The sequence below is a fragment of the Haemaphysalis longicornis genome, unplaced genomic scaffold, assembly GCF_048455015.1.
Source record: "Haemaphysalis longicornis isolate Haplotype H1 unplaced genomic scaffold, Haemaphysalis longicornis Haplotype H1 scaffold_12, whole genome shotgun sequence".
NCBI lineage: Eukaryota > Metazoa > Arthropoda > Arachnida > Ixodida > Ixodidae > Haemaphysalis > Haemaphysalis longicornis.
The window spans coordinates 73,024,128-73,051,555 of NW_027526225.1; the positions used below are offsets into that span (position 1 = coordinate 73,024,128).

General features: G+C 45.6%; 1 protein-coding gene across 2 annotated transcripts in view; it reads right to left on the bottom strand.

The window, feature by feature from the left end:
- The window catches only part of LOC144162805 (E3 ubiquitin-protein ligase RFWD3-like), a 46,769-nt gene extending 19,586 nt beyond the window's left edge, over nt 1-27,183 (bottom strand). The window contains exons 1-5 of one of the 2 annotated variants that reach the window (XM_077693469.1): nt 26,962-27,183; nt 24,034-24,099; nt 22,386-22,608; nt 15,506-15,650; nt 10,822-10,994 (exon numbers count right to left, since the gene is read on the bottom strand). In XM_077693469.1, coding sequence (XP_077549595.1) covers nt 10,822-10,994; nt 15,506-15,650; nt 22,386-22,608; nt 24,034-24,083 — 591 coding nt within the window. In that variant the 5' untranslated portion in view covers nt 24,084-24,099; nt 26,962-27,183. Of the gene's footprint in view, nt 1-10,821; nt 10,995-15,505; nt 15,651-22,385; nt 22,609-24,033; nt 24,100-26,747 lie in introns of both variants that reach the window. The other variant, XM_077693468.1, reaches the window with a different exon arrangement.
- Between the last annotated feature and the right edge of the window lie 245 nt (nt 27,184-27,428).

Here is a 27,428-nt window from a genome sequence, read left to right on the forward strand (position 1 = left end):
CAGACGACAAATTTTTGTGGCGTATATTTTTCCCATCCCAAATGAAAGAGCAATCACTTAAAACACTTTTAACCTGAAACGGTTTTGCTGGTTGCGCCCTAAACCTTTTGAAATCGGAATTTTTAGATGTACCAGCCACACGTGTCCAACCAAACGGAATGCTGGCAGCCATGAGAGAACACACTTTTAAAGGGGTCGTGAAGAGAAAATGCATTTGTCTTTGATTAATTTTGTCTGCTTGAACGACCTTTTAAGAACATAAATCCCAAATATTTTCACAATTCATTGCTTCTGGAATTTAGGAGGCGCCGTTGAAATTCTCGTTTTGAGGCGCATCGCAAGCGACTATGCACGCACGGGCGGTCGGCAGCGCAACTAGAATGACGTCAGGTGAAGTACATTCGAGAGTTCAACGCGGTTCAATGTTCTTTGTGTATAATATTCTGCAAAGCCGCAAACCCAATATTTTAAAAATAATGCCTCCTTTATTCGTTGCCAAAAAACAGTTTTCTATCCACGTCAGCGGTGTCGTGACCACTGCAGTTGTCTGGCAACCATTGCAGCAGAACTCAGACCTACTGGGTGTTTGTACAGTTTGTAGCCAGTTTCCCTGCTGAATTTCACGTTCTTTTCCCGAATTCTCTTCGGAATATTATCTTTTTTTGTATGAAGTGGTCCAAGATCGCTCAAGCAAAAAAAAAAAAAAAAAAAAGTGCTCCGTGTGCGATTCGAACTTGCGGCCTCCGGGACAGCCCAACGTTACGGCCAGCCTAGTCGGACACTTTATCCACTACACTATCGCCGTGGGAAGCTCGCGCGCCCAAAAACTGCTGCATAAAAGCCTCTTCACATTTGTAACTCAGAAGTCTGTCGTGTTTTCATAAATTCTAATCTACCCAGAGCTTTAACCGCCAACTTAATGTTGAGCGCTTCTGCAGTAAGCCAAAGCGGAGCGTATACAGTCGACAAAACAGCGTTAACAGCATTGTTTATTGCAGGAAACAGGAAAGCAATAGTCGAACTGCGTGATGTTGGGACTCGGCGACTCGGCGCTGTATCGCTGCTTGTGGCTAGTTATTTTTGCGCTTGATGAGTGAATAATGAGTGGGTTTTAAGTTCCGACTACTCGAAGTTCCTTCGATAAACGTGTTTATGTAATAAACTCTCATTTTAAGCGTTCGGTCATGTATCTCGTCAGGTCAGAAGTTTCACGTTCGCGCAACTCACATTACAGGCTACGTGAGACAGACGTCGGCAAACTTGTGCAATGATATCGGCTAGCAAAACGACAGCTTAGACTCGTGGAAAGCAGCGTAAACAGTTTACGAATGCCCAGTTTAGATTAAACGTGGTTACTTCTGCCTGCGCCACTCGCCGGTGTTGTTGACTGAAAGTTCGACCATGTTGATCAGTCGTATCAGAGATCAGACGTCTCCCGTTCAGTTGCAGGGCGAGTTTCATCATGGCGCCGATGTTGTAGCTTTATCTGACCCTTTGCAAGCCCGCCCTATGCCGACATATTGTGCAGACGAGGGAGAACTGTGATTGGCTGCTTACTGACTTACTGAAACGTCACTTCACGAGTTGAGGAGGAAAGCCTCGGTGAAACCGTAACTGCATTTATTTACCTATTTCCCAATATCGGACGACGAAACGGGTATGCATTGTTTGTTTATCTAGGTTCCACGGTTATAAGCGCACACACAACACAGTTTTTTTGAAAATCTCTTCACGACCCCTTTAACTGCTTGTGAGATTGAAACAAGTGTTTCAACAAGTGAGATTGAAACAAGTGTTTAAAAACTTGTCGCCGGGTAAAGCAACGTTAATGTGCAAATTTTCCCACTCCTTCATGTGGTTTTTGAAACACCCGTTGCAATCAACGAAGCAGTTCGGACACGTATAAAGTAGTGCCACGTGTAGACACTACAAGTCGCCACCTTTTTTATACTTCAGAAATTTTAGTGCAAAACTGAAATACTTCCACCTGTTTATTTAGAAACTCCTTACCCCGGTACATAAAACACTGCCTTTCATATAAGCTAGATGATATGCACCCCACAAAAATCGATTGTCCCTTTAAGGGCATTTGAATGACAATAAGGTTTGCAGCAATCGTTTTTGCACCAAAGTACAAGCCACTGGCTGCTTACATACCGTATTTACTCGCATAATCCTCGCACTTTTTTTTCGGAAAAGTCAATGCAAAGTTAGAGGTGCGAGAATTACGCGGAAAAAAAAAAAAAATCCGGTGCACAGTGTTGCCAATTTGCCTTATGCCAGTCCCGCTAAATGTAGCGGTCGTTTTTTGTATAGGTAAGCTCAGTGTTGCCAACAGCAGCTATTTCTTTTTGTTTTATTATTTACATCGTAAACAGTCTCCCGTCGATCAGCGATCATGAAAGTGCTGCCTTTGCTTTCTGGCGCGCGCCCTATCTCGTCGTCGTATGTGCGTGCCCTACTCCAGTAACGCACGTTGAAGTCGGTGACGCCGAAGTGCCTGCCTGCGGCACGGCTGCCGTGTTCGATCGCGTACTCTCTCGCTTTCAATTTGAAAGCGGCAGTGTAGCTGGCGTTCCTCCGCGAAGCGGCACCAAGCACAAAACAATTAGATTAAAAAGTTCTCAAAATGGCAGCGAGCTATCCACCACTGACGCGAGTGACTCACTGACTGCTGCCGCTCAACGGCAGGACCACGACGGCGACACAACGACACGACAGCGGGCTGCGCGAACACCGTCTAGTTGCGCGCACGCGAAACATGCGCGAAACCGGCTCAAGGACAGTGTGAGTAGCGTGTTAGGGCGCCTGTTAGGGAGTAGCCATGCAGGTTGTTAGGGCGCCTAAATGGCCTTGGATACACAGCGCTCTCCGCCGAACGCAGAGGCGGCGGGGGAGGGCGCGCATTGGAGAGCGCGTGCGCCATGCGGGTTTCGCGAGCTGCAAAGTTGGGGGTGCGAGGATTATGCGAGGAACCAAAAAATTCAAGTTTTGGTGGCTCACATTAGGGGTGCGAGGATTACGCGAGTGCGAGGATTACGCGAGTAAATACGGTACTAGGCAAGTTCTGCTTACTATTCGCCGCGAGCTCGACATGCAGGTGGCGACAGCGTCGCGCTGCTAGTGTGGATGCTCCGCTGAGCGGCCGATAAGAATGCACACTGTGGGCGCGCTTCGTGCCTTTTTCCCGCCGTATGTGCGCACGAAAGGTGCAAACAAGAGTGGTATGCTGTAGTTCGGTTCCTCAACGTTCAACTTATAGCATGGAAGCGGCAGTCAGTTTTCATTACTACGCCAAAAAAAAAAAAAAGCGACGAACTCATCGGGAATTGTGACAATGAACTTGTACGCTGTGGCTCGTAGCAAGCTCGATCTTTCCAGACTACGGCTTTGAGCCTTCAATAAAAGCATAAATAGAAACAAATCAGGAAACATCGATCTCTGAAATTCAGTTGACAACGGCAATCTCAATCGCTTTCACTGGTAGCATGACGCATTCTTGCATTTGTCGGATGCCCTGAAATGGTAACACTACTTAATTAACTGACCCGAAATTCTTTCTAAGAGCTTACGATATTTTTTGCGTGTTCAAAAGGCAACATAAAATTACTGAATTTTGATCAGCGCAGAAATATAAATGTAACCGCTCTAACGGGTCTTTTAAATGAAATTTTAACGACTCTGAAGGAAGGTTTGATGAATAACGGTTTCGGATCACTTATTTACGGCTTTCGTCGCAAGTGAACTTGCGAATTGAATTGTCAACGCACGCAGTACAATCAATATCTCATGTTTAGCTAGGTTTTCGCAAAGTGACAAGCTGGTTTACAGTGTGCAAACCAAGGTTCTGGGACCTCACAGTGAGCAAAAATTTTCTGTTACGGCGGCTCTGTTGACCATTTGCGTTCTTTTTGAAATCTAACAGGTGCCTGCAACAGCGAGATGTTTTTGCATTCTTGCGGATAAGGTCGCTTACGAACCCTAAAGATGGCAATAAATGAAGTTGTGCTGTTGCAGATGTAGTAAAACATTTCCTTTTTATTTCTCGTTGCGAATCAGCGCAACGGGTTCCCGGTAACTACTTTGTTTTGTAAACTGAATATCGCCTTTGTCTAGGCATTTAATTCTTGAGGATTGGTTAAAAAATGAAATTCTGTGCATTTAGTTTTTTTTCGGGAAGAGGGGGGGGGAGGGTCCTGCCAACGTTGCAAGAGCAGCGAGTAGAGAACGCATGTTACGCGAAAAGCCAAACTGTGGTTATCAGTATTACTTACAATCGAAACTACACTAGGCGTCGTGTTCTGTAGCGGTGAAAAAGCAGTACGTATTTTTAAAACTTTGGTCCGGGATTGCCCAAGAATTGTGGCTCGCCTTTTTCAAAACTGTATTGAAAGCAAGCATTGAGGGAAAAAATTAAAAAAAAAAAAACAGCGAGTCATGGCACACACCCCTCACACATGTGGACAACAACGTGCATTATATTACGCGTTTTCTCCTCTTTCTTTAAACTTAGGTCCACCTTAAGAGGTTAAGACGTGACCATATTAGGCATTTGGTTATGCTGAGTGGGACACGTTTCTGGATAAGGTGATTCATGCCGGATTTGAAAATGATATATATGAACATGACAGACGCAAACTCACAACTGCTTAATTTTACCGAAGAATCCCCCTAAATACTCTTGCGCATCCATAGAAACGTATTTTAAATAATACGTAAAATTCGCAACTCGATACAGTTGAATAAATGTTTATTCCTCCTCCTCAGTATAAACAACGACTGTCCAAAAATGGTATTTATTTTAGAAAAGGTACGGCAAGGACACGATCACACAGGCGCTCGCGGGTGTAAAATACGTGTCCGGTAATGTATGGGCGATAGCGCACGGGTCGTGTGCAGTGTAAATGTTTTTGTTTGTTTCATCTTTCTATAAGGACACAGTGCAATTTTACAAGGGTGTGGAATTTGCCCGCGTATGCACAGGTCATGTCGCTTCTTACCCGTTTCGCGTACTAAACTTTTATCCTTTAAATAATCACCACGCCACCTTCAAAAAGTACCCTTCGACGCTCCCGAAACGGCAGACGACTGCACTCAACAATAAGAAAAGTGCAATGTGTGGAAGCAATGTTTATAACACGTTTCACACTCGAGCGGTGACCAGGGCGAGGATGTTTTGGGGAATTAAACCAGCGCATTAAGCCGCAATGGCCGCTGATTATTGCGTTTCTAGAGGAAATGCGCAAGCAGAGGTAACTATGTCATTGCTTACTGCCAAACGAGAACACATATTCGTTGTTTTGTCGTGTGCAGCACGCGTCTTGCGCCGCACGCAACGTGAAAAAGCAGACGACGCGAGAGCGCCATCCACACTAGGAGCGGTTCGTCCCGCCGCCGCCAGGGGCCGACTGTGTTCGCGCTCGGGGCGAATAACAGCAGCAGACATGATGACATGGAGGTAATGCCAGCGGCCAAAACGGAACCACATTTTAGATGCAGAGCATCTTATAGCGGCGGCCTGTCACGCGTCGTCGGTGCGCGCCGTCCGTCCGCACCCGCCAGCTGTGCGATAACGCGCGCTCGTACCCTCCTCTCCCCTTCTCCTCTCCGCGCCGTCTGTGCGCCGACGCGCTTCTCCCTCCCTGTCTTCACCCCGCCAGCTGTGTGATATCGCGCATGCGCACCTCTCTCTCCTCCCCCTCTCCACGGCCGCTGCTACCGCGCGCTCGTACCCTCCTCTCCCCTCCTCCTCTCCACGGCAGCTGATACCGCGCTCTCGTACCCTCCTCTCCCCTCATCCTCTCCACACTGTGCGCTACGCGCTTTCCCTCCGCGTCTCATCCGCAAGCTGTGCGATAAGCGCGCATGCGCGACTCTCTCTCATCCTCCTCTCCACGGCAGTTGCTTTATATACCCCGTGCGTGCGCCGCTGGATCAGTTGCTTCTTCGGTTGATTTGCGCAGCGCCGTCTCGATGTGCTGAATGGACGCCAACGAATCTGCCAACGAACTGTCTGGCGCACCTTCAAACAGCGCCAGTCAGTCCGTTATGCTCTGCATCCTCACAATCCCCCTCGGGGAGGTGCGGGTATTTTTTCGAAGTGACAGTAACACATAGCTCAACTTTGTACTCTCATTACTCATACTACCCTAGTCTTGTAGGCAGCTATTGCAGCGAGTGGTAAAATTTTCAACTGCCCAAATGACTGCCTTTGTTTTAGGCAAGAATAACCCCTGCCTGGTTCGGCTTTCGAGATCACAAAAACAATGTCAAGCCCATTAACTCAAAGGAAAAAGAAACATTCTTCTGATGCTGTTTCACAAATACGCACTTGTTAATTCAGCATCACTGTGCAAAGGCAGAAAATAAAACTCTGCAGCCAACATTTCTTTTCCTACAAGGGATTAAAAAAAATGCCCAGAAAACAGGGCTCACAGCCCTCAATGTAAGGCTGCCGGTCATAACTGAAACTTTGGTAGATTACATTCCAAAACTTTCATCAGCAATACGAGAGCCACTGAGAGCACAACACAAGTGTGAGCACAGCATCTGTTACCGGTCACTCACAGCATTCCTTACCCTTCTTTTTATAGACACAGCATCCTCCACTACTATTCAAGTAGGCCAACGTGAGATGACGGCACTGCCCAACTTTACAAGTGGCTTTTTTTATGCATCGTAGTAAAGACACCAGATAAATGCAATTTTCCTCGCATCAGCCCTTTCTTTGTTGTTGGTAATCTGAATACTGAAGCAAGTCAAACAATATAGGTATACAGACACTTCGGTAACAGTATTTTTACACACGTTTGCTCAACCAGGTGTTCAGCTGTTAGCTCCATCAGGCCACATGTTCTGTATTTCACTTCAGAATCACTGCTTTCGGCTGGCTCATTACACTAAACAATAACTTCCTTTTCTGGTAAAGGTTAAGAAATGTGGTGTACCCTCCCTATTTCATCTGTTTGCGCAAAGACAAGACGAGAAAATTCCCACTTTGAAGTGCAAACCGGCAGAATACGTTCGAAAGACCAGTTCGAGCAATGCTAATCAAGTGGAAGCAGACGCCAAACCTAATCTCCATGCTACTAACATTCCGTTTAGTTTTCGTTCTAGCGCCCACAAAACACATTTCGTTTACCGTTGTTTCGCCAATGAATTTTGCTTCCGCCAGCAACGTTTGCTAGCACAGTCAATTAGCTTTGTGGATTGTCTTAGCCACCCACATTTATATACAAAAAATGCATAATTGAGAATTATCTCAGTTATGATAGCGGCAACCGCACGTTCCTATGGCTTGTTCTACAATACGTGTTCCTCGATCCCGCCAAAAAACAGACGGTTCCAAATCTTCCCTCTTGCTTCGACTACAATGTAGGTGGTGTGGAATCGATTGCATAAACATAACAAATGGTGTTTGAATTTGTTGAACAAGCAGCTTAATTAAGCCACTATGGATAACGTAGTTCCGAGCGCATCACCTAGAAAACGACGCGCAATGTTTGCAAATATAATTTCATCCAGCGCGCGCCAACTTCTTTCGTATTCGAGTGCTGCACTGGTATCTATCTACATTATCCCCAAATGAAACATTTTAAATTTTAAATAAGCCATCATAATTGGCGAGACTGCGCTCTTCTGCGACACGCTAACATTAACACACTTTGCAGCAAGGATTTTGATCAAGATCGAAGCAAATGGTTCTTACGTTATTAGTCCTTGCGCATCGCTTCAAAGAACAGAGAGAGAGAGAGATTGGCACCTTGCGTCAGAGTGAACACCTCAGCACGTGTGCTGGAGTCAATGGCCTCGCCAAAAGAAAACAAAGATGCGCTGAGGAAAGGAATGAGGAAAGCACAGTAAACTAGCAAGGGAAATGAAGTGTAGCAATTACAATTACATTTAATTTTAATGTAATTGCTAGGGATGGGCGAATATAGATTTTGAGGTTCGAAGCGAATTCGAAGCGAATAGTGATTTGGTCGAATAATTTCGAATCGAATAGTTCGAATAGTACACATTGCAAATCACAAAGACAAATGAGCAACTTGTGACCTGACTAATGTACACATTTTTTTCTAATAATTAGAACTCACGTAGGCACAGCATTGTGTAAAACTATTACCAGTTGAACACTTATTGCAAAATCTTACACACAGCTTTCCTTTGCTGTATTCACAAGTTTTCATGAAGAAATGCCTGTTGCGCGCCACATGCTCTAGGTGCAGCAGTTTCCGCCGGCTGCTCATTCACAAGTTTAAGCGCCGCCTAGAAACTCGCAGAGTTAAGCGCCGCCTAGAAGCTCCGCTAAAAAAAGAAGTATTGTAGCCACTAGTATCCTCGGCCGTCGCCAAGCAAAGCGCAACTAGCTCGTGCAAGAAGCTGGCCGCCATTTTGAATAGTCTCGCTTAGTGCGGCGTACGCGGCGTACTGCCGCGCTGTGCGAGCCTATTCAAAATGGCGGCATGCCTATTCAAAATGGCGGCCTGTACAAGTCTGCTAGCTTGGTGCCGCTATGTTCGGAGCGGTGTCGTTTCAGTGCCACCTTTTTTTTTTTAACTTAAGTGTGCTGGCGGCCGAGAGCTTCGTCGAACCTCTAGGCAAGGCAGCAACTCGGCAGTGCCGGCACTGATAATAGAAATGTCCGCGTCGGTGGGTCTTGAGCCAAGCCTGGGGTAACTCTCGGAAAGCTTGACCGAAAAGCTTGGCTTTTAGCTGCCTATTCGGGAGCATCAAATAATTCGAAAATATCGAATACCTGCATTCGGATCGAAGCGAATAACGAATAGAGAGCTATTCGATCGAATATTCGACAATACCGAATATTCGCCCATCCCTAGTAATTGCTACATTTAATGTAGAACCAAACCTGCAGAATGCCACTCCCACTGAAGCTTTACCCAACGCGTGTTGCGGTGATGACTGCACCTAGCAGATTAACTCTTTCGGGACCGCTCCATAGGCCATCGATCACATATGATCGATGGTTTCACGAGCCTGCAGAATACAAATTTTCTCTTGATGGAACACCTAGCGACATCTAGGAGATAGTTTGAAAACTATAGTTTTCTCTTTTGTGAAGTTTCTTTTTTTATCGCCAGGCGGCAACGCATCAGATATTTTATTCTGACGGGCAGTGGTTTCGAATGTAAACAAATATGGCGTCATACTTGCGCGAGCGCGATAAGAAATCTGCCTCATCTCGTCTCGCATATCTTCGCCTTCTACTGTGGATTTTAACGATGAGAGTGGCAGTGAAGAGTCGGAATACGGCTTTAGAGATCGGATTTCAGCTCGAGTGAGGATTCAGGTGTCGATCAGCCTGGAACATCAAATCGCGCTCAAAGGTGGGTGTTGGTTTCGGTTTCAATTGTCTCTGGAGTAGGTATGTGCGCTTGAAATATGTTCTGGCTGGTTTATATTTGTTCGCTAGGGTGTTAACTACCAATGGTGGTGATCTCCTGCCACCATTTCAGAAAGGGATCAAGTTTTCGCCGAGACGAAAGCCCGGCGTGTACCTGGGCGACGACGTAGCCATGGCACTAGTGCCAAAGAGATCACGCACAAAACAAAAAACCAGTTACACCTAGCCGCATCAAACTTTCGCGATGAAGAAACAAAGCATTGTGTTAGATTTTGTATATCCTGAAATAATTTGATTCTTTTTTAATATTTTTATATTTACGCTTTTTTCTATCTTTTTCTGTAGTTTTTTTACGAAGTTCTTACTTTAAGATTTTTTCATGGTTCTATCGTCAGTGTTGAAGTAAAACTTAGTATTGTATGTCAAAGAACATATAATTAGCTGCATTTTGGTATATGCTAAGGTAGGATGGTGACTTTGCTTGATGTAATAAAAAATTTGTAGCGAGACCTCACTTTACCATCACTTTTTCGGGCGGTCCCGAAAGAGTTAAGGGGGCACACTGGTCTTAAAACAGCTTATTTTAATTTTCAAGTAAACTCTGGGAAATTTCTCAGTCTTGCTGCTATTTCCCACTGATTTCAAATATGCCATTATTTTTTTTCAGTTGGTCAATTATTTCCTAAGATAATTAGAGATAATTACCCATTTTTGGTAGAACAATAGACAAGACAAAGGTAGTCATAAAACTGTAGTCTTCATATTTTCCGATACTATGAACTCTGGTGAATGCATTAAGAAAAGCGGTTTTTTTCATGCATCGCTTGGAACTAATTTTACAGCTCATTAAACTTTGGTGTCACCAGTGGCAAGGAACCATTCTGAGTGCCCATTTCAAACACCAAAGTTTAATGAGCTGTAAAATTAGTCCCAAGCAGAGCACCAAAAAACCGCTTCCTAAATTGCACTCACCAGGGTTCGTAGCATCGGAAAATATGAAGACTACAGTTTTATGACTAACACTGTCTTGTCTACTGTTCCTCGAAAAATGGCTAAGTATCTGTAATTATCTTGGGAACTAACTGACCAACTGAAAAAATAGTGGCATACTTGAAATCAGTGGGGAAGAAGCAGCAAGACTGAGAAGTTTTACAGAGTTTACTTGAAAATTGAAAGAAATTGCTTTAAGACCAGTGTCCCCCCTTAACTGGCGACAAGTACAGCAGCATAACAAGCGATAAAGACATTCTGTACAAACAGGAAACGATTACGCCATCTGCCCTCCGCGTGAAGTGTAGGGAGCCAGGGCTTATTATATAAGCCACTGGCCTCCACTAGACAACTGCAGCTGTTCCGTCAGCCCCATGCCCAAACATGCTCAGAACAAAGCAGCAACCCAAACCCAAAGTGGTCACCCAAGCAGTGGACCAAACCGGTAACCCAGTAATCTGACTCACGGTGCCTTCTTCGTCGGCGACGCTCCGCTCGTGTGTGGAAGGCTGTGCTGTTTGCACTTGTTTCTGTTCATCACTCGGCTCAGCAGCCGCGCAGGGGCCACTGTCTGGTGGCGGGCGGCTGTCCTCTTCCGTCTCCGCGTCGTCTTCGTCATTCTCTTGCTCCGGCGGGGGACCTGCGTTAATTCACCCGAGAAACATTTAATAAAAATATCCACACATAACATTTTGCACACTGTGGCAAGTTTAGAAGAAACATTAATTAAAACGAGAGGCGGCCATCGTGGCCTTTGCAGTGTGAGGTTGCAGCTGAACACTGGAGTGTTGAAGCCTACTTCCCAATCCACTGTCCAGACTTCTTTTAAGAACGCGAGCCCCTAAAGTGCAGAGCACTTTAGGGGCTCGCGTTGTCGCCGTTGCTTGCTCGCTGGACCCAAGTAGAGCCACACGGTGTTCTGTCGTTGTGGGGTAACCCAGAGGCTTCGAAAGCCAAGCGGTTTAAAAAGTCATAAGCGTTCGAAACTCGCGAACCGCTGGCACTTGTCATACATCTTTCCGCTGTTTAGCGCAAAGAAAACTGCAGGTATATTTGAGGCAAAATATACGTGATTAACTGGCAGCACCCGCATTCATTTAGTAAGAAATGCTCGTTGGGTTGGTTTTTACGATAGTAAGTAAAAAAAAAAAAAAGTGGCAGTGCAACGCTGGCACGTGCGGGGAGGAAAAGTGGGCACAAAAGAAGAGAACTCGGAGGCGGGACAGCGCACAGCGGAGGCAGGAAATCTAAATTGCATTGGGTGGTAGCAGTGGGTGGATAACGGCACTACTGCCTATTATGGCGAATCACTGCTCTGCTCTTCCGACAGCTTTCACATTGAGTGGAACGGCTTTAATTTTTTTTTTTCTCTTCTGTTCCAAAACACGAACAATGCAGCCTCAATAACGTAAGTTACAGCTTTTTCAATCGTAGCAAGGCTAAAAGTGGAATGCCTAAACCAAATTCTAAATTGCACTTTGCTCACAGCCAGCAGCAACACAAAATTTGCCAGTGCGCCTTTTAGCAAGAAACAAGGGGAAACTACTCTTTATCACCCCTAACTTCACTTCTTGGAGGCCCTAAGTGACCCTACTCAAAGTTCATTTAACTCTTTTGCTACCGCCGAAAAATTGACTAATTTAGGGGTCCAAGAAAACATTTTTTTTCCTGCTAAAAAACTGGTTAGGCACTAATTGCAGGAACACAAAATGCAGATTATTTAACGGCCTTTCCAATAACACCAGTTTTTTTAAGGTTTTTATATATCATAGTTGTAAAAAAAAATACCAAAATCAAAATTTTTGTCAAGTTGTCGAAAAAAATGATAAAAAAGGAGTTCTGTATATCAAACCACCAGTAGTAGAAAAAAAATTAGAATATACATTTTGTAGGAAAACATTTCAAAAACACGCCCTAGAAAAAATGTTGACTTGCGCGGAACAGTTTGTCAGATATAAAAAAAAATGTTAGCATGCACGGTGCTCGTGTCATACGGTGAAGCCCAACCTCCAATTCAAAATGTGCAATTTCGGGTGGGTTCCTGGAATAAATCTGGCGTTTTGCCATTATCAGAGGCACCAATTCACCCCCACATAACGTAAGAACGTCTTGTCAATGGCTGACTTTGCATTTCCAGCGAGCACAATATTTGGGACAAGCACGCGATGAGGAAAAAAACATGCATGAAGTTGGAAACGGAACGCCGTGGCTGATGCTTGTTGTCGTTCAGTTATCTCTCAAAACATAAAGCTGAGCTTTATGATAATCTTCTTGCTTGCAATTGTAGCCTTGCTCGCAAAAATGAGGTATGATGAGCTAGAATCGTTCCCTGCGATCTTTGGCCGAGTAGCTGTTGCGCGATAAAAAAGATCAGCACAACGAGCCTCCTCCATTGCAGCGCCACCTAACATTTTTGAAACGAAATAGCACAAAAACTTATCAGAGACTCCGCCCGAATAGACAGTTCAACTAAGCAGCAACATTAGACACCGGGATATACCCTCGCATGAAAACGAAACTGGAAGGCGAACAGCTGGCAGTGTAAGGCCGGTTTGAAGCACTGTTTTCGGCGGAACAGATATCTGGCGACTGGGTGTGATCTTTTGACTTGCATCTGAAGTTATTATCGCAGAAATCGGGTTAGGGTGGGGGAAAATGAGGAGCGGCGTGCTTTGTTCGAGGATCAGTTGCGGACGCTCCAGGCACCATGGCAGGTAGCCTTGAAGTTGGGTAACTGCGTAGTAGCGCTAAATATGAATTTCGCGATGCAGAAACGAAACCAAAACTGTTGTAAACTGTTCGCGAATGGTCCTGGGGGAAGTAGAACTACCACATAACTTAGAACAACGCGCGCAAAGGCCATAAAACTGTTTAAAATCATAAAGTAGCTTAGCAACCAGGCACTGCTTGAAATTTTCAGCCGATTTCTGGGATTACCGTAATTACCTGATTCTAACGCGCCCCCGATTCTAACGCGCACCCGATTTTCCAGGCAAAAAACCGAAAAAACTTGCACCTCCGTTTGTAACGCGCAAGGAACTTTGTGAGCAAGAAAAACGAATGCGAGAGAAACGGGCGATTTATTCCCTGAAGTAGTCTCACTCATCTCACTCCTCGTCGCTCTCCGAGATCTCCTTGTCGCTTTCCACTGACCGCAACAACTCGTCATTGGTGCCGTCAAGCGCGTTCACGATGCCACACTTCTGAACGAACGTTCAACCATGTTCGATGGGATCGTGGCCCACGCCTCACATGCCCATCCCGCGAGCTTCTCCAGATGCATACGCTTCAGCCAACCGCTCGTTGTGAACGCGTGGGAGCCGCTCGTAAGCAGCGGAAGCGGCGCACCTTCGTTGCCGCTGCTGCCATTGCTGTTATCAAGCACGCAAGTGGAATAATTTGACGATTTGTGTGAACGCCGAAAGAAAAGCCCAGGCGCCTAGATCCGAAAAATTGTTGCTAAAAGCTTTGGCGCCATCTTGAGATGGCGATGGGTGGAACGAAATTTCAGCTGTTTCGGCAGTTTCGGTTTCGCATCCGATTCTAACGCGCATGCGATTTTTCAGCCTATTTTTGCGGAAAAAAGGTGCGCGTTAGAATCGGGTAAATACGGTATTACTGTCAGAGTGCGAACCTGACGATTGAAAATCGTTTGCTGGTTCACCATTCACGCCCCGATAGCAAAAAACAAACGCTGGTGCAGAGTAATTACGAGTGGCACGCATTCTTCGCTGGTAGCAGTGACGCGCGATGACCACGCCCCTTTTCCACACCCAGGCGATTCAAACGCGTGTCAAAAATCACGTTTTCGTTGCAAAAATGAAAACAAAAGTGATTTTGAAAGGCCATTTTCTGATCTAACTCCAAACAGCTTTACTTGTTCGAGCAACGCCTGGAACGCTATGAAAACGCGCTCCCAAAAGTATCGATCAAATTGATCGATTTTGATAGGCACGGTAGCGAAAGAGTTAATGCACCACGGCAAAATGCGTGCAATGATGCCTGTTTGTAGTAAACAGTGAGCGATCAATTCAGTTCAGCTGAAGCTATTTAACATGCATATAACATCGCGTGCAGCCGAGATGTGATTTTTTTTGTGGTTCCACTAGGTGACAGTTGCCGAAACATAATTTTTCTGGTGATCTAATGACCTCCCAATTAGACCACCACACTCTTAGATAAATCTTCCCAATCACTTCAAGTAAAAAAACTGCTATAGTAGACCAACGAATACGTCAAGTTTAGCGCAAACTGCCTTGAATTAAACTTGATAACTACAAAACAAGAGTGTGGGGTGGCGACCCCACAGGCTTGAACAGACTGGCTCAAGCCATTAAAAACAAAATTTTCAGAATTCCACGGCAAGAACGTGGTGCCATCTTGGTGCGACTCCTGTTAACAGTGCAATGCTTTCAATGTCGAAGCAAATTTCAGGAATTCAGGTCATCTGTTTCCTCATCGAAACACTGAGTTCAGCGGGACTGAAGTCATTCAGTCGTAGGCAAATGTAAACCCACCCTTTCGGTTTTTGGTGTTAAACAAGCAGAGGACCTGCAGCGATGCTATTGCTAAGGTGAAACACTCTATCAGCCGTTATTAAGTGGCAATATCTCAATTTCCAGTTCCTGACGTACTGCATCCATTGATCAAATTTGATTTAATTTGATAGGCAAGCCTGTTGACCAAGAGCACTGCTACAACTTTTGGTACGTCACAAGGTTTACCTCAGCAAGGGGGTAATCTCCAATCAACCCATTCAAACAGAAATTCCTACATAATAAAGAAAACGTGTCCTGCCGGAAAAAAATGTGGCGAGGCACAAACCACCAAATCCTTCGAATAAAACACAATTGTAAGTTGTGCGCCATTTTAAAAGCTGCGGCCTTACTCATAAACAAGGATGCTAATAGGTGGCAGTCTGCTGATTGATTGATTGATTGACTGATTGTGGGTTTTAACGCGTTGACGCAACGTAGGCAATGAGGCACACTGTAGTGGAGGGTTCCAGATTAATTTTCACCGCCCGGGGATCTTTAAAAGACGCCGAAATCTCGAACACACGGGGTTTTTTGCTTTTCGCCTCCATCAGAAAAGCAGTCTGCTGCGTTGAACCACCAAGACAAGCCAGGCCAAGCCTGAAAGCGGACTTGCCAGGTGAGGCGGTCCGATCGTCGTCATTGTCGTCAGCGTGCTCGTCACCTCGGTCCGTCCACACTTCGACTACGCTGGAGACGTCCAGTTGTTCCGCTTCGGACAGCACTTGCACCGACGAGGAGTCAGAGTCGTCGTAGTCCTCCTGCGACAAAAAAATTCCAGTAAATAAGCACGCTCGAAGCGGCATTTTAAAGACACATTGAAGAGAATTAGGGATGTTGCCCAAATACCTTGCGAGATTATAATTTCAGATGCGTAGACGCCACTCTCAGTTCTTTCGGCCAACGACACCAGCTAGAATTCTGCGGATTTTTTATGTGCGCAAGCAACAACTCGTGAGGCAACAGAGGCCTCTGAAACACAAAACATTCGTGTTTGTTTAATAAGGGAGCAGATGGGTCTTTGGGGCTAAAAAACAATCAAGAAATCGTTTTCTGAAATACGGCATCTGTGGCATCCACGGCCATTTTTCTATCAGTCTGGAAATTTCCTCATCAAAAGGAACCATATTTTATTGTAAATAGCAATTTAAAGTGCACTCTACAGCGCAGTTCGTGCAGAATTTCAATTATGAAATGGCACCTTTCCTGCAACACGAAGCTAGCATTTCACCCTCTGATATCTCGGCACCCAGAACAGGTATAGCTGTTTTTTTTTGTTTTTTTTTTGCTTCTGATACCTAATGTGTGGAGAACACCCTGTTGGAAACAAATTTCTCAAATGGAGGTTTGGAAAATTATTGTGTTCAACTGACACCACCTGTGAGCCATTTCTGGCAGAGCGCGGGAGGAGTGAAGTTCAGTGTGTAGTGGAATGACCAAAAATAGCTAAATCAGAAAAGTTTTCCCAACTTCCTATTCTTCAGTCATTTGTCTGCCTACCTACAGGGTAATCGCCATTGTATGGAGCGGTTATTTTGTGATTGCAACCCAAAATAATGGCAACTAATGACTAATTATCTAGAAAAATAATTAACTTGCACAAAATATAATTACAGATTTGAAATCAGCACAGAAAACTCCATAACACTCAGCAGTTTCATTAAACTTGGTTAGTAAATAAAAAAAAAGTAGCTCTAAGACCACTCTTCCCCCTTAATTAAGTTGGTTTGCAAGCTTGCTTGCTTTTTAGTTGGGTTCGCACACTTGCTTTGACTCGACAGGTTTCAATAACTGCCACTGCGCGACCAGCGTCGGCCGTGTCTGCACTTCCACAGACCTCTCTTAGTTGTCCTTCCAAGCATTTACGCGCCTTCTTTTCCTTGTTTTTCTGCTCTCCCATGGTGGCAGGTATGCTGAGTGTGTCTACTTTCCACCCGACAGCAGGCATATCAAAATGCCGAGCATCTAGTTTCGTCTGGCGTTTCAGGGCAACAGTAGTCGTCCATACGATTGCACATAAAACCAGAAAGACAGCCAATAAATGCGTGCGCACACCTCTTGTCATCCCGACCACCAATTGAGATAATGAACGAGTTCGAACCTTAGCTCAAAGTTCTACCTCACCTCTGTGTCATGTGCTAAACAGATTCACTGGTCATCCACCCTGACTAATCTGAATAGTTTGCGATTTTTTTTTTTTCACAGGAAAACAGCGTTCAACAGTGCCTCCTTCCACTCGCAGCGTCCATCTTGCAAATTTGGTGACGTTGGCTGTGACAAGCCCTCGCAAGTTAGCGAGGCAAAACTTAACGAACTGTGAGCATGCTTTTTTGCGAAAACCATTTGTGAACAAGCAAAAAATGTCTGTATAGGTCCTATAATTAGCAAAAAAGTCAACATTATTAAGGCTGATAAAGCTTTGAAAAACAACAGCTTAACATTCCTGCAACCAGTTTGCAAGGTAGCAACTAAGGGTGCATAGTGTTTGCTCTTTCTCCAAGCTTCAAGGGATGAGGGCACCTAAACTTTCTTTTATGATGCGAGAATGCCTCATCATCCCTTTTTCGTTGAGTTATTTTGTAAAGTTATGACGCCAACTTTTGGGAAACTGAGCGCGGTTGAGGCTCTAGAATACAGCTAAATAATTCGCCCATAAAATTAAAAAAAAGAAGACTACGACGATACCTACACTTTCTTTTATGATGCGAGAATGCCTCATCCTCCGTTCTCGTTCAGTTATTTTTTTGCGAAGTTATGTCACCGAGTTTTCAGTTGCTGAGCACGTGATGTTGCAAAAACACAGGACAACAAAGGATCCCTATTTGATCCTCTTAGACGAGTATAAACTGGCCACATGTTCCGCTAAACTAGTGCTGCAACAACGCTACGATCCTGCACCGTCCACCTCGTACACTGTGGCTTCATCCTGTTTGCTCCACCAGGCTGAGGTCACAGCAAGGGTGGTTTCTCAAGAAGCGGTGAGCTTCCCCCCCCAGCAGCTGTCATCATCGTCATAACTCAATTTACTCGAGTGGGTATGCGAGAGTAGTGGGTAGTATGCTGAAGTCGAAGCCAAACGGTAACTGGTTCAGCGACCGTCAGCTTCTGACGACCGCTGTCAACCTCACTGGTCAATCCTGCTGAATGAATATGTTGCTAGGCCTATGCTCAACTTTAACGTTGATTTGCGCCGGGTGGTTGATGATGTTAGACCTCAAAGCATAACAATAGGGCTAGTTTCGGGCAGTCACAAACCTACGCTCGCAGCCAACTGGTATTTTGGTGACAAGTTTTGGTCATGCTTCCCTGGAAATGCCATGTTTTTTTTGTTGTTGTTTTTGGCAACTGAGCCAAGTAAAGCGTCAATGATAGGTACTCACACATTAAAGGGACCTTGCAGCACTTACCATCGACTACTCGGAATGTATTTTGTGGTAAAGTCCCAGCAATGTACTCCCAAAAGAATCACGAAAATCCGTTCACAATCGCCGAAACTACGCGCAATGAGAAATCGCGCCTATTCGTTCCCTCTCAACTCAACTGCAGACAACGCGCCAAAAGCTGCGCGCTCTCTCCCAGAGAGGGAGGCGGCTCGCGGCATTCTCTTTGGCGGCCTTCGATATATTACAGGCCAGGGAGTTTTCTCCTTTTCTCCGCAACGTGGAGGTGTCTATTTCCAGTCTGGTGCCACAAAAATGCAGGCATGGCTGCCTGCTCACAAACGCGTGCTCAGGCTGGAAGGGCATTTTTGAAGCAATAAACGTGCGTTGTCTGGTGGTCTCGTTGAAAGGGGAGTACAGTCTACGCTCATTACAGCGGATCCGGCAACAACGAACTTTCGGTTACAACAGACCATTTCTGTTGGTTTGTCTGGTCCCCATGCATTTTAAATGGAGTCCACTCCGCTCACAACGGACCCGGCTAGAGCAGACTATCAGCTACAACAGACTAAATTTTAGGCGAAAATTGTTTCGACTGAACGTTTATAGCGGACTTCCGCGGGACCGGCGCCCGGTGTGCTTTTTCTTTGTTTATTTTGGCTAGAAAACTTATGTCTGGCAGCATTGCTGGCAGCTGAGTCGTTAGCACAGCCAAGCCAAGCCAGTGCCAGTGGCTTTTTTTTTTTTTTTTGTGCGACCAGCGGCATGAGTGGCAGGGCAGGTGATTTCACTGTCGGATAAATTAAGCGTAATTAACGCTGTTGAACATGGGGAAAAACAGGCTGACATCGCCAGAAGTACAGGCCTGTCTAAACACAGTGTCCGCTCTACCGTCAAGAACAAGGCCGCTGCCGATAAACGCTACTCCGGTGAGATTGAAAACAGGGTGAAAACAGGGCTATCAAATACTCGAAGTGGTGCACTCCGAGGCGAGTTTGCCCTCGTCAGTTTTTTTATGTAATAAAAAACTCGGGTTCAGTGAAGTTCGGCTTTTATTATTCCCACGCATGCATCGTTCTCGTTCCATTCGGTGAAAAAGGTAAGAAATGCCTCAAGTAGGGGTTGGTTCCCATCCATTGTGTGCCATCTGCCGGTAACCGTGCACAGTCCAACTGGTCTAACTTTCGATTTTACAGCTGTCCGTCATCAGATTATTTCATTACAGCTGTTTCAATGACCAGCCTAAAATCGCTAAAAATATGGAAGCTGCCTTGAGGCTGCGATCTGACTTGTTTGACGAACGGTTTCGGGAACTCGTCGTGAGGGGATTTAAAAGAGCCTAGCTAATGTCGATGGCCACGACTGATGTTTTATAGCTGGTTAAGGGGAGACGTGGGTCTTGAAATGAACTTTTTTATTAATTGGTCTGTGATAATGAAAATCACTGTGCATATGTGTTTTGTCTTCCTCATTTCAAATATGTAATTAGTTTTCAAGTGGTATAATTATTTTCTGAGTTATAAAGAAAACACTGGAGCCTAATTAAGTAATTTCTTACGGGCCTTTAAGGAACTTTTTATTCAATTTTTTTTTTAATAAATGGTATGGATGTGTAGCTTAAGACCTGCCATGCATGCTGAAGCTATTTATATTCCTGTAAAGATAGTTGATTGGATAGAATTAATCTAATTATGCCAAGTACAGTTTTCTGAAAACTTAATGACCTCTAATTATTACTCATAACATTTATTTGAGGCAAAATGAGCCAATTAAAATAGCTTCAGCATGCAGTTCATTTTATCCCGAATTCAACGGTATAACACTTGTAGAAATCCTTTGAAAAAAACTACCTCAAAACCCCTGTAAGGCTAGGCACATATGCAAAAAAAGGGAAGCTGAGAAAATCGCAGTTGAAGTTTTACTACAAGTGACAGTTTTATCTATTGAGCATATGAAAAAAAGAAAGGTTCTAGAATGTAGCTCGCGTTTCGCTCAACACGAGCATACCAAGTTTGCTGAAATCAGTTGGTGGGAAAATTATGAAATCCTCTGTCTACAGATGGCACCTGGCAGAAAAACTGAACAAAAGCAAAGCCAGAACGTTGCTTCAATTTTTATGCTGTTGGCATCGCGCCGTCTCTCTTTGGCGACTAGGGCTGAGGTGCCGAGCGTGCACCACAGTGGTAAACGCTATTTTGTTATGTTACTGCATCATTTGTAGCAATCAAATCGGATTTGCATCGCGTGAAGTGAGTTGCAGCGAAGGGGCTGGTAACGGAATGCCCGCCACTGTTAACGTGCATGCGCTTGGCTAGGTGGGATAACCACGTTTTCGGTTTAATCTACTCGTATATCACGTCACCAACGCACATTGTGCACAGTGCGAACATTTATAATTCTCAAATCGCTCATCTATATGGTAACCTGCCGACGAGGAAGCGCGCGCCGGAGTGCGGGCCGAACCGCCGCAGCATCGTTGATAACAGAATGAACACACTTCCCTTGCGACGTCGGCATGCGGCATCCTCCACTTTATCATTTATTTTCTTTCTATTTGCTGCTGATCGAAAGATAGACGCACCTTAGTGCCCCCGCAGGCGTAATCATATCGCTACGCTATCGTCTCGGCAGCCCGCGCGGGCGCTAAGCCTACCTCCGTCTCGGCGCCGTTCTCGCGATAAGTCGTCGTCACAGGAGCAGAAAATCGTATTTCAGGCGCTTTTAATAATGCCTGTTCTTCCTTTCGGTTATCGATAGACATCTTTACTTTATTTTTACGCCATGCGGGGCTTTCGCCGGTCCTCGCATAGACGAATACATGAGCCGTTGCCCAGTGATGAGAGTGCCGAGCAGACGACCCACGGCGCCCAGCCAATGAGGTTGCGCCCTGCGGTCACGTGCAGTCAGTAACCAATTAGGCGGCGCGATCCGTCTCTTTTCTACCCCGGTTTTACTCGCAACCAACGGACGAAACGGAGTGGTTCTGTCGGGGAATTGAAAACGAAAAGACGCGCTTTCGAATGAGACCAAGATGGACGCCGTGGCGCATGTAGAACCCGAGGGGCGAGTCGTCGAAAAAATGCTATTTTCGCGTCGAATCTTGGCCGATTTTACCGGGCGTCGGTGCTATAAATTGATATTATGGCTCAAATACGTACTCCTGGGTCTGGATATTTTGCTAACCGGTAGAAAAATAGCACTACTTTCCGAAAATGGCGATTTCTAAAAATCGATTTTTTGGCCAAATTTCGGGATTCCAAGACCCGCGTCTCCCCTTAATAATTGCGCCTAGTTATGTTCTTGCTTTATTTGTTCAGCTTATCATGCGTCTTTACACGCTTGACCGCATGCACTAGGCCTTCTCCAAGTGCCGGGGCTAAGCTTTGGAAACTGTTTACGCGATTCTTTGCCCTCGCACGAACACTGTGCAGAGGTGCTGCAGGCGTGTAGAAAGAGCAAAGTGTATGTACTATGCATGCAATATCGGTCTAAGTACCCACTGTAAGGCTCATACCCCCCCCCCCCCCCCCTTGTCGGATACTGCATACTTCGGCTACAGCGGACGTTTTTGTCCAAATTCAGAGGGTCCGTCGTAACGGGCGTAGACTGTATTGAGATTGTCACTCAAACTCCACGCGCACTCAAAACACAAAAGAAACGCCAAAACTGTGCGTACAGGTTCAGGCATAGAAGGGGTTGGTACACCGCACTGACCTTGGCGGATCACCACCGGAAATGCGAGAAATAAGCCAGCGGCAGCCAATAGGACAGCCATGGCCGCAACGTCGTCGTTTAGGCCATGCCAAGGGTGCATAATGAGGATAATTGAAGAGAGCGCGATTGGTATTTCCGCATCTTTCACAATAATTTGTGCACTCACTGCTTCACGTGGACGTGTAATATAATGCTCAGGTATTCCTGGCAATGTAATCTAAACGTCGCGCAGGTTTACTTGCACTGCCCAAAGTGTGTTGCAGGGTCCCTTTAATATTGATGCTCTAATGAAGCACCGCTGTGACAGTTCCTGGCACTGTCACTTATGACTGAGCAGTTATTACAGATAGGCTCAACACCTATCTGTAATGGTTAAGAGCGGACATAAAAAACAGCACTAACGTCACTCATGTCTTCAAGGCTGACCAGTTGGATGTCATTGGAATCACTGGTCATGCTGTCGTTGGAGTCCAGGAACAGTTCCTCGTCCTCGTCTGACACGCTGCCGACCACCCCCGAGAAGTTGCTAGCCACTTCCCACAGGGCGTCCCCATCTGGCGGCTGGCTGCCCTCGTCGTCCGACAGGGTGGCCGTGTCGTCGTCGGACATGCGTGTCCGCACTGACCTGCACAGAACGAGAAGCGATTAAAAAAACAAAAAATTAAAGCCGTTCCACTCAACGTGAAAGCTGACGGAAGTGCAGAGAGCAGCGGTTCACCATAATGGGCTGTAGCGCCGTTATCCACTCACTGCTACCAGCCAATGCAATTCAAATTTCCCGCCTTCGCAGCGCTCGCGCGCCTTCTGCCCGAAACTGCGCCAACGGGAGTTCCGTTCTTTTTGTGCTTGCTTTTCCTACCGCACGTGCCAGTGTTGCACAGACACTTTTTTCGCTTACTAACGTAAAGACCAACCCGACGAGCGTTCCTAACTAAATGAATGTGGGTGCTACTGGTTAATTACATATATTTTGCCTCAAATGTACCTGCAGTTTTTGTGCGCTAAACAACGGGGAGATGTATGACAAGTGCCAGCGGTTCACGAGTTTCCAACACTTGACTACATAAACAGCTTGGCTTTCGAAGCCTCTCTGGGACGCCGCGACGACAGAACGCCGTGTGGCTCTACCTGGGTCCAGCGAGTGAGCTACAACAACAAGGCAAGCCCTTAGCTAAAGTGCTCTGCACTTAAAAATGACTAACAATGCCACCAAGATTGCACGCAGCAATCTTGTACTGACGACCACGCCGCATTGCTTGCATTAAAATTTCGAGCAGAAGTCAGACACTGCGTGACGGACACAGTGTTTGGCGACGGTACTTGAGCAATGTCCGCAATGCAGGCAAGCCTTAGTGACGAGCTACCATTTTTGGTTTTCCAAAGCTCTACCACCCAGGAAGAGTTCCCAGTCCGACACACTGCCGACCATCACCCCAGAACTGGCCGCGCATCTGCTCACTTAGTTGCAAATGTCATCAAAAGACTGTGGTCTTCTGCCACATAAATTCCTCTTTTCTATCTCCTGCCCACCTCTCATGCCCTTCCCCTTTCGTGATAAACACAGTGAAGGATTACTGAAGCATATTCAATTTTCCCACATTCCACAGACCACACGCCATCTATTGGAACCTTTCTGTACTGCTGGACTTTGAATGCTGCCAGGAGGTGCAGGCCCTTGCCGTATTTTTTCGTTAAAACACTGTTTTCAAGAGGTTCTTATTATTTGCTATCACAAAAATCAAGCAGTCACCTATTTTTAAATTAAAAAAAAAAACACTGCAAGTAGCAATTATGCACTGATTTGACCTCGAGTATGCATAATGTTTTCTTCTTGTTGAGAAATGTTGACAAGTGCGAGCTATTTTACCAGGTTTTGAATGGTTTTGCCTATATAAACGTCTCAATGGTGTGTTCTCGTAACTTTTGGCCAGGTGGCTGAATCGAGGGAGGGGCAGAGAGACAGATCAAAATTGTTGACGTTCAAGTAGCCTAAGAAAGACTATCGCTTTAAAAGTTGCTAGCCGTATCCCGGGGGAAGTCCAAACCGTACCGTTGGCTGCCTTCGTCATCCGACAAGGTCGCCGTGTCGTCGTCCGACATTTCCGCCCGCGCTGTCCTGCATAAAACGAGAAAAAATAAAAAGAAAGAAAGACAGAAAAGGGCTCTAATAATGCAACCGAGATTGCACACAGCAATATCAGCTGTACTTAATGACGATGCTGCATTGCTTTCGTTCATATTTCAAGCAGAGGTCGGGCATTATGTGACTGACACCGCGTTTGGCAACAGTACCTGAGCAGTTCGTCTGCGATGCAAACAAGCTTTAGCCACAAGCTACCGTTTTTGTTTGTCCAAAGCTCGACTGCTAAGATATGCAACATATATATGCGGTTCGAAACAAACTGCAGGATTATTCATCTTCCCATGCTGTGTATAAGTGTAATTTTTGGGTGTCGCACTGAACTCATATTTTACTCCTGCGACAGTACTTCAGCGACTTGTCTGCAACATTAAAGGCCAACTGCACTCAAATTTCACCTCGACCAAATTTACTTTGAACGTACAGTACATACCCCAAACCAACTGGGGTTGTGACTGGTAGCGCCGTGAAATGCGCTTTTAATTAGTTAGAGACGCTTAAAATACCTTCATTGTAGGCAAAGATGCACCTAACGACCGATTGGGCTAACAGCCATGAAGCAGAAGCGACATTGCGGCCGGCCCTATGCTTTTTCTAACGGCCAGCCAGGAGAACCGGTCGAGCTCCACTGGTCGCGCTTCTCCAAGGGCTGCGGCGAGGGCGATGTGTTGCACGCAGGTTCGCCCCAGCCGGCCTCGCTCGTTGGCAGGAGCGTCACTTTAACCTGGCCGTAATGGCCCCGCTCGTGTCAGATTCACTTTTAAGAACTCAGATTTTTTATGGTCGTTTGCGCCACAGATACGCGCATTTCAGGTGCCATATTTTGTACCTTTCAGTCTTTTTAGACAGACTATATGAAAATAACGTTTTCAGGAAGTTGAAATTTCTGAGTGCAGTTGGCTTTAACCTGTGGTCGCAACAACAATCCCCCATTATGGGGCTTATCGTTGCTGGATTATTTGATTTTACGTTCTACGAATCAGTGGAATTTTCAACTTAATTCGCTTGACACTTTAACTGACACCACATGGAATTCATCTGCGACACATACAAAAAAATAAACTGCCACCTGGAACTCGTAACACCTCCCACCAGTGGCTATCGTTACTCCTAAGACACTGCTGGTCATAACAGTTCTTGATTGATTGCAAGCTTTAACGCGCCGACGCAACGCAGGCGATGAGGCGCGCCGCAGTGGAGGGCTCCGGATTAATTTTGACCACCTGGGGATCTTTAACGTGCGCCAAAATATTGCACACACAGGCCATTTTTGCCTCCATCAGAAAAGCTGCCGCCGTGGTCAGGAATCGAACCCGTGACCTCGTGCTCAGCCATAACAGTCCTGAAGCAGCTCATGTCAATGCCAGCCTTGGAAACAGTTCTCTCCACAATCAAAATGATTGGTAAAGTCTCACTAAATTGTAATGACCCATAACGATACCCCATTGCAGGCAAAAGATTTCGTCACTGCATATGCAGGGTGGTTAGTTTCTTCACGAAACACAATGTCACTTAATCGTGGCACTTGAATGCAACCTCTGAGTGAACTTCAAGCATAAATTACCCAGAATTATCACTCAGTGAACACTGTTTTTTACCGGTACAAGGGCTAAGAAACTCTTAGTAACATGCATCATATTCATTATGCAGACATTTTTTAAGCCCAAAAAATATTCGCTTTTTTTTTTTTTTTCTGTGGGCTAGATCGTCTATCAAGCTAACGCAGTATCATGCATTAGAAGTGATACTGCTTGCCTGTAGAGGTACTTTGTAAGAATAATCTATTTACCTGAACAATATTTTGCGTGAATTTTACGCGCTTGAATAAGCGTTACACTAAACGTGCCAAACAACCAGCCCTCGATTTTTTTTTTTTTTTTTTTGCGAGAAATGCATATATTTTCAGCTACTTCCTTCACGGGGTACCAATAACAAATAGTTGAAAGATTTTGGGCACGTCGAAATTTATGGACACTTAATCTCAGTAATTAGTGCATCCGGATTTTCAATCATGCTACAAATAAAACTCAAACCGTTAATTGCAATTTTCAGAGGAGAACACAGACTGCTACGGCCGAATAAGCGCAACTCGTAGTAGCAAAAACACAAAACCTGTAGCGGCTAACGGGACCACTTAAGCTACGACGCGAATTAGCGTTAGAATTAGCAGTCAAAGGTTCGTGCACTTGACATAAGAGCTTACGTACCCAACCAAGACCCCCAAAACTACAAACGATGCGATTAAAAACGTCGACAGCAAAATTAATCGAAGATGGCTGCTTTTCTTTGTTATTTTGCTTGTACACAGCGAGCGCACGGAAACGAAGCAGTCGAATTTGTGCGAGCGGTCGCGAACATCCACCGAATTGCCTTCCAAATAGTTAAAACTGCGCTTGCGGTAGTATATCTCCACATAACGCGGACACATCAACGACAGAACTCACTCAGTCTAACGGCAGCGACGTATGGCCCCAATACGCTAACAGATAAACGATTGCTACAATAAACTTCAGAAGGCACGGAACATTACCGGGATTGTGACAACTAGTTGCTTAGTAACTATTTTAGTCAAATACATACAACTGTACAACAACGAAACAAAAGCACATGATTTTTTTAGTTACCTGTTCCGCAAGCGAAGCACATACAGCACTAGTCAGCTGTACATCACGGCGCGACTCATTTTCAGTGCCGCGAAGCGAAAGAGTTTAAAACTTGCATACGGAGTCTTCAAGCTAAGCTTATAATTTGAGTTATGCTTTAGATTACGATCAACAAGCTGGTTAAACAGTGCGGAAAGTAAAAAATCACGACGCTGCACACAGCAACTCTACGGACCGAAAATCCCGGTCGCTGTCACAGACGCTCCACGCGGGAAAAACGCTTAACGCAAGCGTCGGAAACGCTGTCGACTTAGCTGAAAAATAATTTTCATGGGTGGCGGCACTTTTTCCCTGCTCAGTCACGGTGTTGGGGCGAATTTAGCAGCTGAAAACAACTCTGTTTCAACTAGGCGCGTACTAATGCGAGAACCGAACTGAACCACAGAACAGGGAGGATTTTAGAGAAGCAAAGGTCTAGCTTTGCCTGTAGTGCCAGAAAAAGCGTAGTGGCGGCGTCGTGAACTACCCAGTACGCCCGCTTGATGGCGCTGTAAACACGGCTTTGTAAACATGGCGGATGCTTTTTGCACAGGCCGCTTGAGCTCCTTAATAACATGGCTGCTCTCGCACGGCGGCCGCCGGCTCGCTGCTCCACGGCCGGACTCGACTCTCCTCCTCCCGCGCGCGAAAGGGGCGTCGAGT